The following is a 17,551-nucleotide window of genomic DNA, read 5'->3' as shown; positions in this document are numbered from 1 at the left end:
CATGTAAAATTTTATAACAGTAATAATTATAATAAAATAACCCTTTTTAATAGTTATATTTGCATATATGGGCTAACAGTCTCATTATCTGACATTGAATGCAAGAATTCCTTTAATTAAGTTAATGTTATATAGAACAATACATACATATTTAAAAGAAAAACAATGAATTTTGACACAAAATCTTTGTAATTTACCCCAATAAACAACATGCTTACCTTCTTGCAAATGAATAGGCTCAGTCCAGGTGTCTCCAAGCTCTACTAGTCTGGAACTTAGAGTCAGATCTGGTTGCAGGACTCCTGGCACAAGTGCTTTATTAAGCAACTCTGTGGCTGTAAACTGTTTTTTCTCTGCTACTCGCTCTTTGTTCTCTTTAAATCCTTCAGCTTGCCCATAGTAACTGCTTAATGTTGTAAGAGTTGCAACAGCTGTGTTGATAGTCCAGGAAGACTGAGGTACTGACTCACGAGAAGAGGATGAGACCATTAATGGGGGTTCTGTTGAGATTACTCTCTGGGTTTTTAGACGAAGATTAGTAGATTGGTTCTTCTTGGACGTCTCTACCTCAAGCCCTCCCTCCTTTTTTAATAGAGGAGGCTTTACAGTCACTTCAGCCTCTTCTACATTGATGTGTGAGCTGGTCTTCTGAACTGGTCTGTTAGTATTTAAATGAAAAGGCAGAATAGATAAAGCTACATCCTGCTTAAAAATTGCAGAGGTGGATGTAACCAGCAAAGCAACATCTTTTTTTAATCCATCTGTGTAGTCCGCAGTTAAAGATTCCAAAGGAGGTGCAGATAATGTACTTTTACCACTCTTTTCTTCAGCTGAGCTCTTGTCTGTACTGGAATCTAAATAGTGTTGCACATAAGATTTAGCAGTTCTCTGAACCAGTTCCAGCTGCCTAATCTGCTTTATGGTGGCATCTGTAACTGCACCCTCCTGTTTATACTCTTCATGTCTGCCACTCTCTGAGATTACTTCTGATTCTCCAGGTTCTTGCACATCAGCTGATAAAGGCAATTGTGTAGATAACACACACAACTTGTCATCATGGTGGCTTGCTGGATGTTTTGTGGTCTCTTTGGATTCACAATCGCTTGTTTGTATCAAACTTCCTAATGGGGCAGCCCAGGTGGACAGAGAAGCACCAACCAAGAAGAGAACTTGAAGTGTCTGGTAATGCAGCATTGCTTATGACAGAGATAGAAACTGTAGCTCTATTGAACAGATAGATGGAAGTATCCAAAGCCACCTTGGAAATGTAGAGAACATTTTATGTTTCATAAGATGGCAATAACTGGTCAAAATGAAAAATGCAAAGTACAATACTATTGCTAACTGCAAAATAAATTAAAAAAAAGTCATGCACAGCCATATAATCAACTGTAATTATAATCGCAAAGAAAAAAAACACACAAAAGCCACAAAATCTCAGCCCCAAATAGGTAGGCAAGAAAAGTTTATAGAAAGAGCCACTTAGTGTAGAAGAATTAATAGTGTTAATTTGTTTATCTTCTATTGCAGCCAAATGCATATTGTAACACAATAGTAGATATTTATTGTTTGAGTAAAATATATTTGATATTGCACTGGGGTGGTGCAGAGCAAGCCGACACCTGCTGACATTTCAAACTCGTAAGTTCGAATCTCAACTCTAGGCAAGGCGCCTATATAGAAAATAATTGGCTGCTGTCTGTTTGAGTCTTTTTAAAACAAGTAGAGGATGTTACTGCTGCAGAGTGTTGAACATTTGGATATAAGTAAAGCCAGAGAAAACTAGACCAGTATCAAACTGTATCAAAAATGAAAAATAATCCTTATACTGCATTTTCACTGATAAACCTCACAGTATGTCACCACATTGATTCTTGTGAGCTGTCAGTGTGAGTGACTATTTTCTTCTTATACAGACACAGTAATGTCTTTGGGTCACTGTGTTTTAGATTTTTATTGTAAATGAAAAAATAATATAAATTATTATTAAACTGAAGGCAGTTGTGGCCTAGCAGTTAAAGTACTGAACTAGTAATCAGAAGGTTGCTGGTTCAAACCCCACCACCGCCAGGTTACGACAGTTGGAACCTTGAGCAAGGCCCTTAACCCACAATTGCTTAGACTGTATACTGTAAGTCGCTTTGAATAAAAGCATCTGCTAAATGCAGAAAATGTAAGCAGCCTATATAAGCATTAAAATAAAGCCAAACGTGGCTGTTTCCATGTAATGCACAGGGTTTTGGATGTGATGTTTTGAGTGATACTTGTTCACAAACGTTGTAGAGTAAATCTAATGGATTAAGGTCCAAACCTTCATAAAAACCTTTTCATTTTGCATTGAAAGCCAACCAAACCAAATCCCCTGCAGAAACAGTCAGCAACACTTTGGCACTCCTCTACTCGCAGCTCCCTAAAAATAGCACTGCTCCCTCTTCATAACAAAGAATCCCAGTATTCGTCATACAAATGGGAACATGTGAATCATAATACGTTATTAAATCTATAAATCTACCGAAATAATAAAATCAGTCTTAATATTTTAATGGATAAGGGTGTAGAAACCAGCAGATAACTTGCGCTTATGATGTATGCCACAATCGGTCCACTGTCTAACCAGATATTAAAAGATTTAATTTAATTCAATTGATCTACATTCTGGATTTTGAATAGACAAACATTTAATGAAATAGCTTAACAGAATCATGATATGGATCTATATCTGCGCTGATCATTTTTGCGCAGTCAAAAACCTGTGATACAGCATCTAGTGCAACTCCACATGATGGACTAAGCTAATTATCAGTGTTATATTTGTAAACAGACACATGACACTGAGCATCACTGACAGTCCGACTGCTTCACAATGTATTTATTACACAGTTTATAGAACAGTCTTACCTGGCGTCCTGCTATCAGACCACGGACCACATTTCTGTGTTGGTACCCAAACACTTCGATATGAAATCCATGCGGCTTTTGGGTACAGAACAGGGACTGGCAGCGTTATTATGGCATATACGGTCCGGATGCTCTGCCGTGTCTTGTCATAACAAAGATCCTACCTTATTTCTTTTAAACGGGGGGAAAAGTTGGCTCCACCTTGACTTAAGCTATAGGCAGTTTATTCTGGCTTGTAAGCTGTCAATGTATTTATTTATTTTTATATTTATTTATTTATTTAATATGTGCACATTGTCTGTGTTACTATGTATATAGGAAATCCACTTATTATTCTTTTCTTATTTCATCCTGACACGACAGATTAAATAAATTATATATTGTTTAGATTTATGGCAAGAGAAATAGCTGATAAATATGATCAAGCAGCCTTGGGTTGCGTCTCAAACCACATAATACTGTGCTAAGTAGTACACCTAAGTATACATCTTGTCGTTACTTTTCTGGCATACTATTTATTACTTAGTGCGTGGTTTAAAACACATCCTTACTGACCGCTTTCTGATCAGCTTTTGCCAAACTGCAGTTGAATTGATACCCCAAAGCAAAGAGTAAAACTGGTCTCAGATCAGCACCATCATGCTTGCTATAGCGCTAATTCACCGCTGACTAGCATATTGCCCTGGCTTTTGTAAATACGTAGAGAATAGAAAATGTGTAAAAAAATAGTAAATATGCAACTTAAATAATACGTGATATAAATTTTGTTGAAAACAACGTTTAATTTTGTGTTCATGTTTAAGTGCTTTTATTTTAATCAGGAAATGTTAGGTCGCTATGCTGAGGACCCAGTCCCGCCCTAACAACAAAGCTGCTATTGTGGGGAGCTCAATATCTTATTGAATTTTGGTTCTACAGTTATTAATCGTATTCAGTATTAAAATGCCTTTATTTGAGGTGTTGGGGAGTGGGGGAGAGAAAACAGCTGTTGTCATTGATTTAGGAGCTGCATACACAAAGTAAGTGTTTCGTCTATTTAGCACACTTAGCGTTAGCACATCAACCAGTGAATCAGTCACAGCTGGATGTTGTAGAGCACTAGATATGGTTTACTAGGTGTTATTATTATATACATTGTTTAGTGCACGTATGTAATGAGAATGGATCAACTCAGATGTATAAAGTTGCTCTCAAGGTTACATTTCTTAATCCAGTAATCTTTGGGATAGTAAAGAGGCCAGTAAGTGTATGCAATCATGTATGTGATGTTTTGTAGGTGTTTTTAAGGTCAATGACCAGAAAACGCTGACCATCTGTCAATCTGTTTGTCAGTGTAAACATTGTAATCAAGGTGTAACAAATAGTTTCCTGCCTTATACACACTGATCAGCCATGACATTAAAACCACCTCCTTGTTTCTACACTCACTGTCCATTTTATCAGCTCCACTTACCATATAGGAGCACTTTGTAGTTCTACAATTACTGACTGTAGTCCATCTGTTTCTCTGCATGCTTTGTTAGCCCCCTTTCATGCTGTTCCCCACAGGACCACTACAGAGCAGGTATTATTTGGGTGGTGGATCATTCTCAGCACTGCAGTGACACTGACATGGTGGTGGTGTGTTAGTGTGTGTTGTGCTGGTATGAATGGATCAGACACAGCAGCGCTGCTGGAGTTTTTAAATACCATGTCCACTCACTATTTACTCTATTAGACACTCCTACCTAGTTGGTCATCTTCTAGACCTTCATCAGTGGTCACAGGACGCTGCCCACAGGGTGCTGTTGGCTGGATATTTTTGGTTGGTGGACTATTTTCAGTCCAGCAGTGACAGTGAAGTGTTTAAAAACTCCATCAGCACTGCTGTGTCTTATCCACTCATACCAGCACAACACACACTAACACACCACCACCATGTCAGTGTCACTGCAGTGCTGAGAATCACCCACCACCCAAATAATACCTACTCTGTGGTGGTCCTGTGGGGGTCCTGACCATTGAAGAACAGCATGAAAGGGCGCTAACAAAGCATGCAGAGAAACAGATGGACTACAGTCAGTAATTGTAGAACTACAAAGTGCTTCTATATGGTAAGTGGAGCTGATAAAATGGACAGTGAGTGTAGAAACAAGGAGGTGGTTTTAATGTTATGGCTGATTGGTGTATTTTTATAATTTAAAATAAAATTCATACTTTTTTAACATTTTACATTATTTGTAATCTGTTTAAACAATGCTTTGCCCTTTTAAAATGACCGTTAATTATTGTTTTTGGAGTGGAAAAGTGGGATTGGGACATCCATTAAAATATCTGTCACCCTTAATTTCTGTAATTTTAAATGCAATAGGCGCACAGTTTATCTGCTATAGTTGATGTTTTTTTGTTGTATTAGTTAGTTTGCATTTGTCAGCCTTACTTTAGCTGAAGTACGTACTAATGCACTGCTAACCTGCACTGTTATCTACAGATGTGGCTTTGCTGGTGAGACTGGGCCAAGGTTTATTATTCCCAGTGAGATCCAGCGTCCTGGACTCAAGCAGGTGAGTCAAGTATGACTGTTTTGTGGGGTTTTAATATATTTATTATTGTTAAGCAGATTTTTAAAATCTAGAGTGACTAACAATAAAAACTAACCAAATTATTGTTCAGCAATATTAATTATTATCACATCACTATGTGTTTCGTTTTCTAGCCCATTAAAGTTGTGCAATACAACATAAACACAGAGGAGCTTTATGCCAACCTCAAGGAGTTTATTCACACATTGTACTTCAGGTAGGATATATGTTTCAGCTTGTGTGCTTATATTCACCATTATTTTTAATATAATTTGTGGCTGGTATTTTAAAACAATAATCTTTTTTGCCTTGCAGGCATTTGCTTGTAAATCCACGAGACAGAAGAGTGGTTATCGTTGAGTCTATCCTCTGTCCTTCACACTTTAGAGAAACACTGTCCAGGGTCTTCTTCAAACACTTTGAGGTAACAAAATTTGAGGCAACAAACCGTGTTGTGTAGATTTGGTCATTTAAACTTCTGGAAATTCTCATATACAGTAGTTTTTGCATTATTTACTACAGCATGCAATGTAGCCTCTGTTGTCTAAAGTCTGAACAGCAAATGTTATTCCTTCCAAAATTAAGTCTTTAAAATGTTATTGTGGATTACCTTGGCATTGGGGTGCAAATGAATTCTCTACAAAATCAGATGACAGTCAGTCGTTTCAGAGTAAGAGACTGGCCAACTATAGTTCTTTATTGTAAGCTTTACCTGTACTATTAGCTAACTATGGCCTCTAATAAAACTTAAATAAATCTTCAGATTGGGCATGTGTCAGAGGGGGCATGAGGTGACCTGCTGTCTAGCTTACACCTTTTCTACAGTATTTAATCTGTCAGAAATACATCTCTAATTTGTGCTTTCACTCTAGGTTCCATCAGTTCTGTTTGCTCCCAGCCATCTGATGTCCATCATGACCTTAGGCATCAACTCGGCTCTTGTGATGGACTGTGGATATACTGAAACTTTGGTGTTGCCGGTATCCTTTTTACATGTGTTACTGCTATATGATGACTGTAATATGATTGGCTGATGGCCAATTTTTTAATTCAATTTATCAAGGGTATTTAGCAAAAAAGCTTTGGCAGTTAAGGTTAAATCTACTTATATGTTCGGTTTGTTATTAGAAATGACAAGTTAAAACTTAATAAACTGCCTTTTAGGTAATAATGTACCTGATAAACTGTAGTGTTGGTTCCTTACAGCTTCAGACTTCATGGTTTATCTATTCTACAACAACGTTCTTAAAATGTGCTTGGTTACTCAGGAAAACAAAGAGAGCATTCCGTGGTCTTTATAATATTACCACTACTGAGCAAGAATAATTTCCTTACATTGATAACAGGTGTATGAAGGAATCCCCATTTTGTCAGCCTGGGAAGCTTTGCCAATGGGTGGAAAGGCAATTCAAAAGTAAGTCAAGTGAAAATGCTGGTTAAAGAAAGTACTTTTTAATATTCATCCACACTGCTGACTGCATGAATATATTCATTGTGCTTATTGCTTCTAGCCTCCTAACACCCTTTATTTAAAAGCATTTTAAAATCTTAAAGTACATTTAACGATTTATTCCAACAGAAGACTAATCTCATAGAGAAATCAGATATTAAAACATTTGTACACTCACTGGCCACTTTTACTGGTGCACCAAAGTAATACTGGGCAGGACCCCTGTCTGCTTTTAGAACTCTCACTTAATTAACTGTGCCATGGATTTCACAAGGTGTTTAAAAAGCCTCATTTGAGCTTGTGGTCCATGTCGACACGATTGCATCATGTTTTATCTTAGGTGCAAATGTTCTTTTTTGAATTAAGATCTTGTGATTTTGAGTTTACTAAATGACACTGAACCAACTGTTATGCTATTGAAACCAGGTTACGATGGCTTGTGCTTTTGACATGGTGCTTTATCATGTTGGAAGTAGCCTGGTTAGAACATAGGCTCATAGATGCTTGATTGGTATGAGGACCCTCAGTGTGTGAACCAATTTCTAGCCATTAAGTACATACTAAAATATATGTTTGATAGTCGGCTTCAATACTTAAAAAAGACAATAATCATAGCATTGTCACATGACTTCTGAAAACAGTCCTGATAAAGTGATCTGAAAGGGTTGTGTGAGCTTTCTTGTTGACTTTTCCACGAATGTTCTATTCAGAATTCAAGTGATTTTATGTAGAATATAATATTTATGTATATATGCTGTATAACTGGGTCTGGAATTAAGCCATTTTATAACTGTTGTTTTTCTCAATGTCATACAGGGAGCTGAATAATCTGCTAATAGAACAATGCACAGTAGACACAGACTCTGGCCAGAGTTTACCCACTGTAGTAGGTACGTTTTGTTATGGATGTGGCATTTGATACATTTTATTGATTTCATCAAAAAAAATTTAATGCTTATTATTATGACAGATTTACAATCTATAAAGACATAAGGGCTACATTTTTAATTGGAACATTAACAAGGAAAATAGAGAAAATTGCAGAGAAAAAAGGGTTTTTATCTGGCATTAGTAACTTATTACAGTAGTGTTATAAATGCACTCACACCTGACATCAGCTACGTGATATAAAAAAAGTGCACTGTAATGTCAGTATATACGTATGATCACAATGATTAAAAGCAGTCCTACTGTCATTAACTAAAACATCTGTATTTGTTATAGGCTCCATCCCAGAGGATGTAGTAGAGGATATCAAAGGTAAGGTCTAAACTATACAGAATTAGTAACAGAGTGTTTTCTATGTCTTTAACAAGATATTCAGTTGATCGAATTGGTTTTTTCTCTTTATTCTGTGTTTCTATCATTAGTTAGGACATGCTTTGTTAGCGACCTGCAGAGAGGCCTAAAAATTCAGGAGGCCAAGTTCAACATGGATGGAACAGCAGAGGTTTGTGAATTTACTTTCATGTTCAGAATTTGTTCAATTGTTTAATGTCTTTTAGGCCAAATGGCGCTGGCCTGATATAATTACTGCTAACTGTACATCTGGTCAAGGGCAAAATAGAAACCAAACATATAAAGAGCTACAACCAGCATCTAATGTTTCTCATTTATTTTAGAGACCTGCACCCCCACCAGATGTCGATTATCCACTTGATGGAAAGAAGATCCTGCACATTAAGGGTGCAATCAGGTAAAAATTATGTCACTTTTAGAAAAATGTGTATACAAAAGGATTTCTAATTTGCTTTGTTATTACCCAAATTATTTTACCCTGCTGGTTGCACTTATTTGTAAAAGAAAAAGGGTGAATTTTACTAAAAATAAAATGCATTTATATAGTGAAAGTAGTTTTTTTACATGTATTTTATTTCTATACGTTTAAAATCTGTGTTTACCACTTGCTATTAAATAAGTAAAATGTTTTTCAGAGACTCGGTTGCTGAGATGCTGTTTGAACAAGACAATGAACAAAAGTCTATTGCTACCCTAGTGCTTGATACATTGGTTAAGGTAAAAACTACTAAGATTCCAGACACTTCTTATAGCAGTGTACTAGTTCATACAAGGTATAACTGAAATGCTTTTGTGTTTATGTGCTTGTTTTTAAATTAGTGTCCTATTGACACACGTAAAGTTCTGTCAGAAAACTTGGTGGTAATTGGTGGCACAGCCCTGCTGCCCGGCTTCTTACATCGCCTCCTGACTGAGATTCGCTCGTTGGTAGAGAAACCCAAATACTGTGATGCTCTGGCCACCAAGAGCTTTCGCATCCACAGTCCACCGGCCAAGCCCAACTGCACTGCTTGGCTAGGAGGTAAGAAAAAATGTATTTCCATTTTTCTGTCTAATGTTTTTTTTCTTGATTTTTGATATTTAACCCATGGAGACTAATAAAAGCAATTTGCATTTATTTGCACAAGTTTTTTTAAGCTTAAGAACTTATGAACAGTGTATTATACTGACATGATCTGCAGTATACATTCCTGATGTACAGTCATGGTCTCTGGCATCAGTGAGTTAGCCACCCAAGTGACAGTTTTAGGTTTTCCCTCCTCGTACCAATGTTGGCAGGTACAGTGGTGTTCAAAAAATAACAGTCCAACACCATTAACCTGATAAATCACTGTTTTTAGTAGAAGTGATATTTCTACATTTCTTCAGTTTACTTGAAAGTGTAGTAGAGTAATCAAAACAAAACAAACCCAACAATTAGGACATGCATGCCGCTCATTCTGAGTAATCGAAGCATTGATTGAAAGGGGGTTGTTCAAAATAATAGCAGTGAAGAGTTCAGTTGGTGAAGTCATTCATTCTGCAGAAGAACGGGTGTCAATTTTGGCCCTTATTTAAGGTAGGAGGGTGGCAAATGTTGCACAGGTTGGTCATAGCACATTTCCTTTTGAAATACTGGGTAAAATGGGTTGTTCCAGAAATTGTTCTGATGAACAGCGTACTTTGATTAAAAAGTTGATTGTAGAGGGAAAAACGTACAGAGAAGTGCAGCAAATTATAGGCTGCTCATCTAAAATGATCTCAAATGCCTTGAAGTGACAACCAAAACCTGAAAGACGCAGAAGGAAGCGTGGAACTACTGTTCGATAGGATCGAAGAATAGCCAAAATGGCAAATACTCAGACAATGATCACCTCCAGAAAGATCAAGGAACATCTGAAGTTACCAGTGAGTACAGAAGATGATTTAGTGAAGCCAATTTACCAGCAAGAACTCCTTGCAAAGTCCCGTTGTAAAGAAAAAGACGTGTCCTGAATCGGGTAAAACTTGCCAAGGAACACAATAACTGGTCCAAAGAGAAATGGCTCAACATTTTGTGGACTGGTGAAAGCAAAATCATTCTTTTTAGGTCTAGTGACTGTAGACAGTATGTCAGACAACCCCCGAGCACTGAATTCAAGCCAAAGTACACTGTGAAGACAGTAAATAGGTGACGAATCAAAATACTTGAGGAGATCATGTTGCCCTATGTTGAAGAAGAAACGTCCTTAAAATGGGTGTTTCAACATGACAATGACCCAAAACATCTTGGTTACAGACAAACAAGGTTGAGGTAATAGAGTGACCAGCACAATCCCCTGACTTCAATCCCAGAGAGAACTTGTGTTCTGACATCTGAAACACGTTTTTTGAGGCAAAACCCAAAAATGCAGAAGAACTGTGGCATATAGTCTAATCATCCTGGACTGGAATACCTGTTCAGAGGTGCCAGAAGTTGGTCGACTCCATGCAACACAGATCTCAGAAAAAAATTGTTATGCCACTAAATATTAGGTCAGTAATTTAAAGTAAAGTGAAACCTCAAACATTTTTTTCAGTTTATAGATAAATTTTTTGAGTTTTTAAAGAAAAATGCTGGCACTGCTATTATTTTGAACAGCCTAATATTCATTTTTCTTAACTTTCTGTAAAGGATTAACACAAACTGGCTAAATTTTGTTAATGTTTTGATTTAGAATGGAAAGTGTAGTATTTTCAGTGTATTTGCATTTATGGAAATAAAAGTTATTAGAATGATTTTGTGCTTTATTCACTGTTTTAAAATCACTGCTATTTTTTTGAACACCACTGTACTTGCCACTGCTTACACGACACCCCTTGCTGTTCAAGAGATGCCTTGACCCAGTCACCTGGCCATAATGATTTGGCCCTTAACAAAGTTGCTCAGTGGTTAGATGGGCTTTATGTCACCCATATTTGCATTCAACATGTATCCAGTTGTAAATATTTTTCTTCTTTGCCTCCTTCCTAACGAAGGCCTCCCTAAGGAAGGCCACTATACCAATATCAAAGTACTCAAATTGTTCAGTATTTTAGATTCAAATTCATTAACACCTGTAAATGAACTATTCATTTAATTACCATTAATATTTTTTTACAGTGTTTTTAAATATAATTGATTTGAATACTTTTGTATAAAGTTTATTTACTCATAAATTGTATTTTGTACTTTTACTCAACCTTTCTCTTCATGTGCAGGAGCTATATTTGGAGCGTTGCAGGATATCTTGGGCAGTCGTTCTGTCTCCAGAGACTACTACAACCAAACCGGACGCATTCCTGACTGGTGCTCTCTCAGCAGCCCATTACCTGAGTCGCTGTATGATGCTGGAAAGACTGGACCTCCACTCATGAAGAGAGCATTCTCTACTGAGAAATAATCTCAAGCGCAGACATGAAAATATAATATAGTATTACAGACTCCAGTTACTCTAAATTAATCTTTCTATCTTTTATCTTCTGAAAAAAGACCTTGACTTTCCTTATTTCTGATACTGATGAAGCATTACCCAAACAGTACAGTAAATGAAGAACCACTAGGGAGCAGTCACTAACTTAAAAACGACAACATTAAAAGCAATCATACGTTCTAACAGATAGAAGTTGGGGTGGAAAGTAAACAGACTTATTAAATTAAACAATATAAGTTTATTAGGTTATATCTATGCTATATAACCTTTCAGTGTAAGGAGATAGAAACGTTGAACAATATTTGGTAATATTGTGTGTGTTTATGTTCATTCTTTTAGTATTTGTTGCATTCTCACATTAGCCTGTAATTTATTTACACAAAATTACTCAGAAGTGTATTGTACATATTTATGTATGTATATTAATATGTTCTTTGCTTTGACATTATTGTGTGTATTGATACAACTTTGATGGCTTTGTGAGTAACTAGACAGTTTGCTCTGGTTCATTCATTAATAAAGAATCTGTTGAGGCTGAGACTCTCTCAGTGGTGAAAAGCTGTCATGTTACCTTTACAGTTGTTTGCCTTTTAAATGTTAAACATCTTATTTACCAGGCTTATAACTTGCCAATTTTTAATTATGTTTAGCAGGTGGAAGTTTCCCCACAATGGGGAGCTACTGACACTGTATTAGATTTTGTATTGGGACCAGTAACACTTTGTGCCGTGAGATTCAGTAGACCCTTGAGTTATGAACGGTTTACCATTTGAACATTTTGGGTTACGAACGATCTTTTTCAACTCAATGTATGAACAAATTTCGGATTACGAACCAAAATTCGCGAAACACGTGACGTCACGAACAAGTTAACTCAAACTCTCTCTCTCTCTCTCTCTCTCTCTATATATATATACAGTGAGCGAACATTCGGACAGGGGACGGGAGTTGTTTCTAGTAGATACATTTTATTAAAAAAAAAAAGGAAATTTATTATGGTGTAAGGTACAGCATGTACTGTAATGAAATGTGATGTGTTTTTTATGTACAGTACTGCTGTGTATTGTTCATTACAGGAATGTCTATGCTATAATTTAAAATTATATTAAATATTTAACAAAAAAAGATCATTTAAGACATTAGAAAGGTTAGGTAAGGGGGTGGTTTGGGAGGTCTGGCATGGATTAATTCTATTTACAGTATTTCTTATGGGAAAACTAATGAACATCTTAAGAAAAGCCCTTCAGAACCAATTAAATTCGTAAGTCAAGGGTCTACTGTAATTTCAAAAAAGAAATATTCTGGTCCTTTTCTATTACTCCGGAGGAACCCCTTTTCCATAATTTTATCATTTAATATTATGTTCGAACTGCGAAAAAGTGAAAACATCTGGATGTTATATTATTGGCCTGTTTAAGCACCAAAAGCTTGCATACAGGTTTGTATTTCATGTTAAACATGTTAAAAAATACTGTATTTGTATAATGATTTATGGGGCATGGTAGCTCAGCAGTTAGAATACTTTACTTGTAATTAGGTGGTTATTAGTTCAAGTCTCACCACTGCCTGGTTGATATTGTTCGGGGCCTTGAGCAAGGCCCTTAACCTTTAAACTCTGTTCTAAGTGCTGTTTATTTGTTGGTCCTGTAATTAACAAGACTAGTACAAATCACAAAGGTACAAAATTGTGGCAGCAACTGATCCATATTTTAAGTGGCCTACATTTATTTTGTTTGTATTAGTCATTTTTGTTGTTTTTTTTTAAGTAAATTTAACAGTAAAAAAGTGTTTTATATAATTTAAAGGTATCTAAGAAAAATTGTCAAATTGTACAAAATTCAGTTTGCTCACATTTCCCAGCTGTTCCAGTTTGTTCCCCAAAGTATCTTGAGCCTTTTGCCCCACTTTCATTGTATAGTGCTGTATAGTAAGTTTTTAAATTTGTGATCTCACATGAAGTAGTTACTTTAATTGCTTGTGCTGTGCACACCAGTGTTAGATAGATAGATAGATAGATAGATAGATAGATAGATAGATAGATAGATAGATAGATAGATAGATAGATAGATAGATAGATAGATAGATAGATAGATAGATAGATAGATAGATAGATAGATAGATAGATAACTTTATTAATCCCAGAGGGAAAGTCAGTTATTAGTCAGTTCTAGTAGCTTTTTAGTGTTTGAAAAAATCCTACCATCAACTAATCTGGCCGACTGCAGAATGATGTGGTCCCTCCCTTGTCAACCAATGAACAGGTCCAGAAACCAATTACATCTATAATAGGATGGGTGGAGTCACAATGCTGGTACGGTGTATATGTGAATGAGTGTGGCTCAGCATGTTATAGTGGGGGCTGCAGCCATGGGTTTTATTCAAAGTGTTTTTAGGCTTTTGATGTTTGTTGTAGTTGTTTGTTTAAATGTGGTGCAAGCACAATCGCAGTACTGGCCACCAGCACTACTGCAAGATCATCAGTATTGGCAGCCTATTCACCAGTCCAACTTATTCCGTCCACGGGCACCACAATCAGACCAGTTGGTTCCAACAGAGGTGCCACTTCCAGTAACAGAAAGTATAGACACTACAAGTGTCCCAGATAATGTTGATTCCAATCCGGTGGTGCAGGAGATTGAGGAGTTGTCCTTGGAGTTTCCTGATGTGCAAGGAAAGCCTGAACAAAAGCCAGAGCAGTTTGGGTTGAGGCGGCCCACTCCAACCAACAGTTTGGCAGTAAAGTGTGGGGAGAAGGCAGTTATAGTAGAAGTGAAGCTAGATTTCTTTGGCACTGGTCAACGTGTTGATTCCTCATCTATTACTCTGGGCGGCTGTGTGGCTGAAGAGGTGGATTCCTTTGCTGGTGTGCTGGTCTTTCAGTCTGCACTGGAGGGCTGCAACAGTCTGACAATGGTGGGGTTTGTTGAATTTTTGCTACTGCTGAGTGGATAGCATTGTTTATAGTTTCTTCTTTTTCTAGGTGACTGATGAGGCACTGGTATATGTTTTCAGCATCATCTACAAACCCAAAATTTCAGCTGGGAGGCCTATTGTTCGGTCACGTGGTGCTGCTGTTAATATTGAGTGCCACTATTTGAGGTGAGGGTGGTTTGTCTTTTTTAATGTTTTGCATGTTTATGGTTTCAAATAATGTAGTACATATTATGTGTTTCCCCAGAGAATGTAATGAGCCAACTAGCAAACTAAATTGCATTAAATCCGTGTGGTTTTGTGATATTGTGACATGCACTCTGATGCACCAAATTTGTGTTTGGTAAATAACTTTGGCAAGTTGGGTTTAGTGGGCATTATGCATTTAAGAGTGGCACAGTGGCTTTGTGGGTAGTGCTGTCACCTCACAGCGAGAAAGTCCTGGGTTCAGTTCCCAGGTGGGGATGACTGGGTCCTTTATGTGTGGAATAGGAATGTCCTCTTTGTGTCTGTGTGGGTTTCCTTTGGGAGCTCCGGTTTTCTGCCACAGTCCAAAGACATTTAAGTTGACATTGCTGTGTTTGACATTGAACTTGAACTGACAAATCATGTGTAACCTGTAACTACCTGTCCTGTCATGAATGTAACCACAATGTAAAGACAATTAGTGCCATTAAGCTGGTGTAATGAGACTTCTAAAACAAGGATGCATTTGTTTAGTATTAGACATGGAATTTGACTTGTGTTTTTAAAGCAATTTTCTGGCTGTCTTAGTATTTGCAATATAGCAAAAGCCATGTCTCAAGATTGTCCTACTGATTGACTCTATACCTATATAACCACAATCCACACTTCCAACTAAATGATGGTGTACACACCATTGGGCTTTCTATTCGTATCTATAGTGAGGCTGACAAGGAACTGACAACTGTGAATGTTTTGGACCAAATACTCCTAGGAAATATTGTACTAGGAAAGATTGTCAACAAAGGAAAAATATAGCATCTTAATGTATATAAATATGCAAAAATGCATTGCTATGTTTATCACTAAGATTTACATGCAGTAATGCAAAACAATACTTGGAATGATGTCTACATAGAAGTGTCTACAATGGGATTGAAAGCATCTTACTATAGTAACATAGCCAGGAAAATAAATGTCCAAAATTGACTTGTTTGAAGGGTTAAAATGACAACTTATAATTTTGCTTAAATGGCCAGTTTTGACAATTTGTAGGACATACAGATGTCTTAGAAGTAATTTTGAGCAATTACTGACTGCTGTGAAATTCCAGGAAACACAATGTAAGCAGCAATAGCCTGAAGCCAACTTGGATGCCTTACACAGCTACTGCGGTTGCAGAGGATTTCCTGGTCTTCTCCCTGCAACTCATGACTGGTTTGTATAAGACACACATTTATATAAAACACCTCCACATAATACCCATCATGCCATAAAATGACACATGTTAAACATGGCATTAATCCAAACAACCCTCCCCCCATTATATTAATTTATTTCCATTCGTGTTTGCAGATGACTGGACGTCTGAGAGAGCCTCGGATGTGTATTTTCTGGGAGAGTTTATGAATATTGAAGCATCTGTGCTGCAAGTCAGCCACATGGCCCTTCGTTTGTTTGTGGACACCTGTGTGGCAGCTGGAAGTCCAGATGAAAATGAAGATCCCAGATATACCTTCATTGAAAACCATGGGTAGGAAACGGGTCATTCATGCATTTAGGAAATTAGCTTTCTAACAAAAATGAATTTGTGATACTTCAAGGTACAGTTACCACTGCACAAGGTACAGTTACCACTGCACAAGGTACAGTTTGCAAAGAGACTGTGAAGTAATGTAAAGTAAAAATGAAGTAATATTTAACCATCTTTCCTTTAGGTGCTTTACTGATGGAAAGATCTCAAACTCCAGCTTTCTGCCTCGATCAAGATCGTCTAGGCTGCAATTTCAGTTGGAAGCATTCCAGTTCCAGGAGGAAACTAGTCCAGTATGTTTTGTTTACAATCTTGGTCTCATTGGACATTTGTCCAAGTAAGGTAAATGTGTGACTGTCTTTGCAGATCTACATCAAGTGTTTCCTCAAGGCAACTGCAGCCTCATCACCTACAGATGAAGAACATAAAGCTTGTTCCTTTATGTCAAATGGGTAATACTTTATTGATCATTAATTTAGGGAAAAAACAACTGAGAATGAGAATTGAACTGCTGGTGTTTCTATAGGTGGGTTTCTACAGATGGAACTGATCAGGTGTGCAACTGCTGCAATGAATCTTGTGGATATAGGAAAAGAAGAGCTCTGGCAACAGATAAAGGTAAACTGTTAGTTACAGTAAACAGAATTGTTTTAGCTTTCTTCTAATTCGTTGTTCTTCACTGCAGGTCTTCAATGGGAGGGAAAAGCCACTATTGGACCACTTTTTGTCAAGGAACTATAGATGTCGTCTTCTTATTAAATAAATAGAACTTTCTTAAACCTTTTGAATTGTATGTTTTGACAAAGTTGTAGAAGAATTGTTGCATGCATGTAATGATCATTACATGCATCCATAGATGGCAGTGCCCAGGACCAGAACTACATTGGTTGGTCATAACCCAGTGACCAAATCCATTGTAATAAGAGACTAAGGCCAACATGTTTGTGGTAGGGGGATCAGGCTTTGGAGGGCTGGGTGTACTTGGCAAGCCCCATCAGCCAAACGGTGTAAAATGTATGTTTTAAAAGCATGCTTTCTTAAACCTTCGTGTTGATGTATGTGAAGCCTGTAAAATCTATCAATAGTTGTATAATAGAGCAAACCATACTTTGTAGCTCTTTTCTTGACCTTTTAAGGGCAGAAATTGTTAAGCAATGTGTGTTAAATAACTTTGGTACTAGGTTAGTATGGAATTTAATTGTGTAAAGTTAGTGACCTCTAATAGTAATGAAGCAGTGTCTCGAAGTAAATTTTAAACCTGAACCCAATTAAAGGTACAAGTACA

The 17,551-nt window shown here is 37.0% G+C and overlaps 2 protein-coding genes across 2 annotated transcripts; both read left to right on the top strand.

Annotated features, from left to right (window-relative positions):
* The first annotated feature begins 3,752 nt into the window (after window positions 1–3,752).
* On the top strand, window positions 3,753–12,173 carry actr10 (actin related protein 10). Its single transcript, XM_063001383.1, has 13 exons — window positions 3,753–3,917; window positions 5,369–5,441; window positions 5,594–5,676; window positions 5,775–5,883; window positions 6,332–6,439; window positions 6,806–6,873; window positions 7,726–7,799; window positions 8,134–8,169; window positions 8,280–8,359; window positions 8,532–8,605; window positions 8,844–8,925; window positions 9,028–9,229; window positions 11,407–12,173. The coding sequence occupies exons 1-13, from the start codon at window positions 3,841–3,843 to the stop codon at window positions 11,586–11,588; spliced, it is 1,248 nt and encodes a 415-aa protein (XP_062857453.1). The 5' UTR covers window positions 3,753–3,840; the 3' UTR covers window positions 11,589–12,173.
* Window positions 12,174–13,946: 1,773 nt separating this feature from the next.
* Window positions 13,947–17,007, top strand: LOC134320885 (zona pellucida sperm-binding protein 3-like). Its single transcript, XM_063002525.1, has 8 exons — window positions 13,947–14,531; window positions 14,599–14,717; window positions 15,847–15,950; window positions 16,089–16,266; window positions 16,451–16,568; window positions 16,633–16,718; window positions 16,793–16,884; window positions 16,952–17,007. Exons 1-8 carry the CDS (start codon window positions 13,947–13,949, stop codon window positions 17,005–17,007), a joined length of 1,338 nt encoding a protein of 445 aa, XP_062858595.1.
* Window positions 17,008–17,551: the final 544 nt, after the last annotated feature.

This window comes from Trichomycterus rosablanca, chromosome 9, assembly GCF_030014385.1.
Source record: "Trichomycterus rosablanca isolate fTriRos1 chromosome 9, fTriRos1.hap1, whole genome shotgun sequence".
Taxonomy (NCBI): domain Eukaryota; kingdom Metazoa; phylum Chordata; class Actinopteri; order Siluriformes; family Trichomycteridae; genus Trichomycterus; species Trichomycterus rosablanca.
The sequence above is the reverse complement of the archived record's forward strand: the minus strand, read 5'-3'. Positions and strand labels throughout refer to the sequence as shown.

Excerpts from the sequence above, each read along its gene's own strand:
- actr10 (XM_063001383.1), top strand. The coding sequence starts at position 3,841 with ATGCCTTTATTTGAGGTGTTGGGGAGTGGGGGAGAGAAAACAGCTGTT. Across the intron at positions 3,918-5,368 it reads TTAGGAGCTGCATACACAAA|ATGTGGCTTTGCTGGTGAGA; the intron begins GTAAGTGTTTCG and ends TGTTATCTACAG. Across the intron at positions 8,926-9,027 it reads TGCTTGATACATTGGTTAAG|TGTCCTATTGACACACGTAA; the intron begins GTAAAAACTACT and ends TTTTTAAATTAG.
- LOC134320885 (XM_063002525.1), top strand. The coding sequence starts at position 13,947 with ATGAGTGTGGCTCAGCATGTTATAGTGGGGGCTGCAGCCATGGGTTTT. Across the intron at positions 15,951-16,088 it reads CTCCCTGCAACTCATGACTG|ATGACTGGACGTCTGAGAGA; the intron begins GTTTGTATAAGA and ends TCGTGTTTGCAG. Across the intron at positions 16,267-16,450 it reads ACCTTCATTGAAAACCATGG|GTGCTTTACTGATGGAAAGA; the intron begins GTAGGAAACGGG and ends TCTTTCCTTTAG.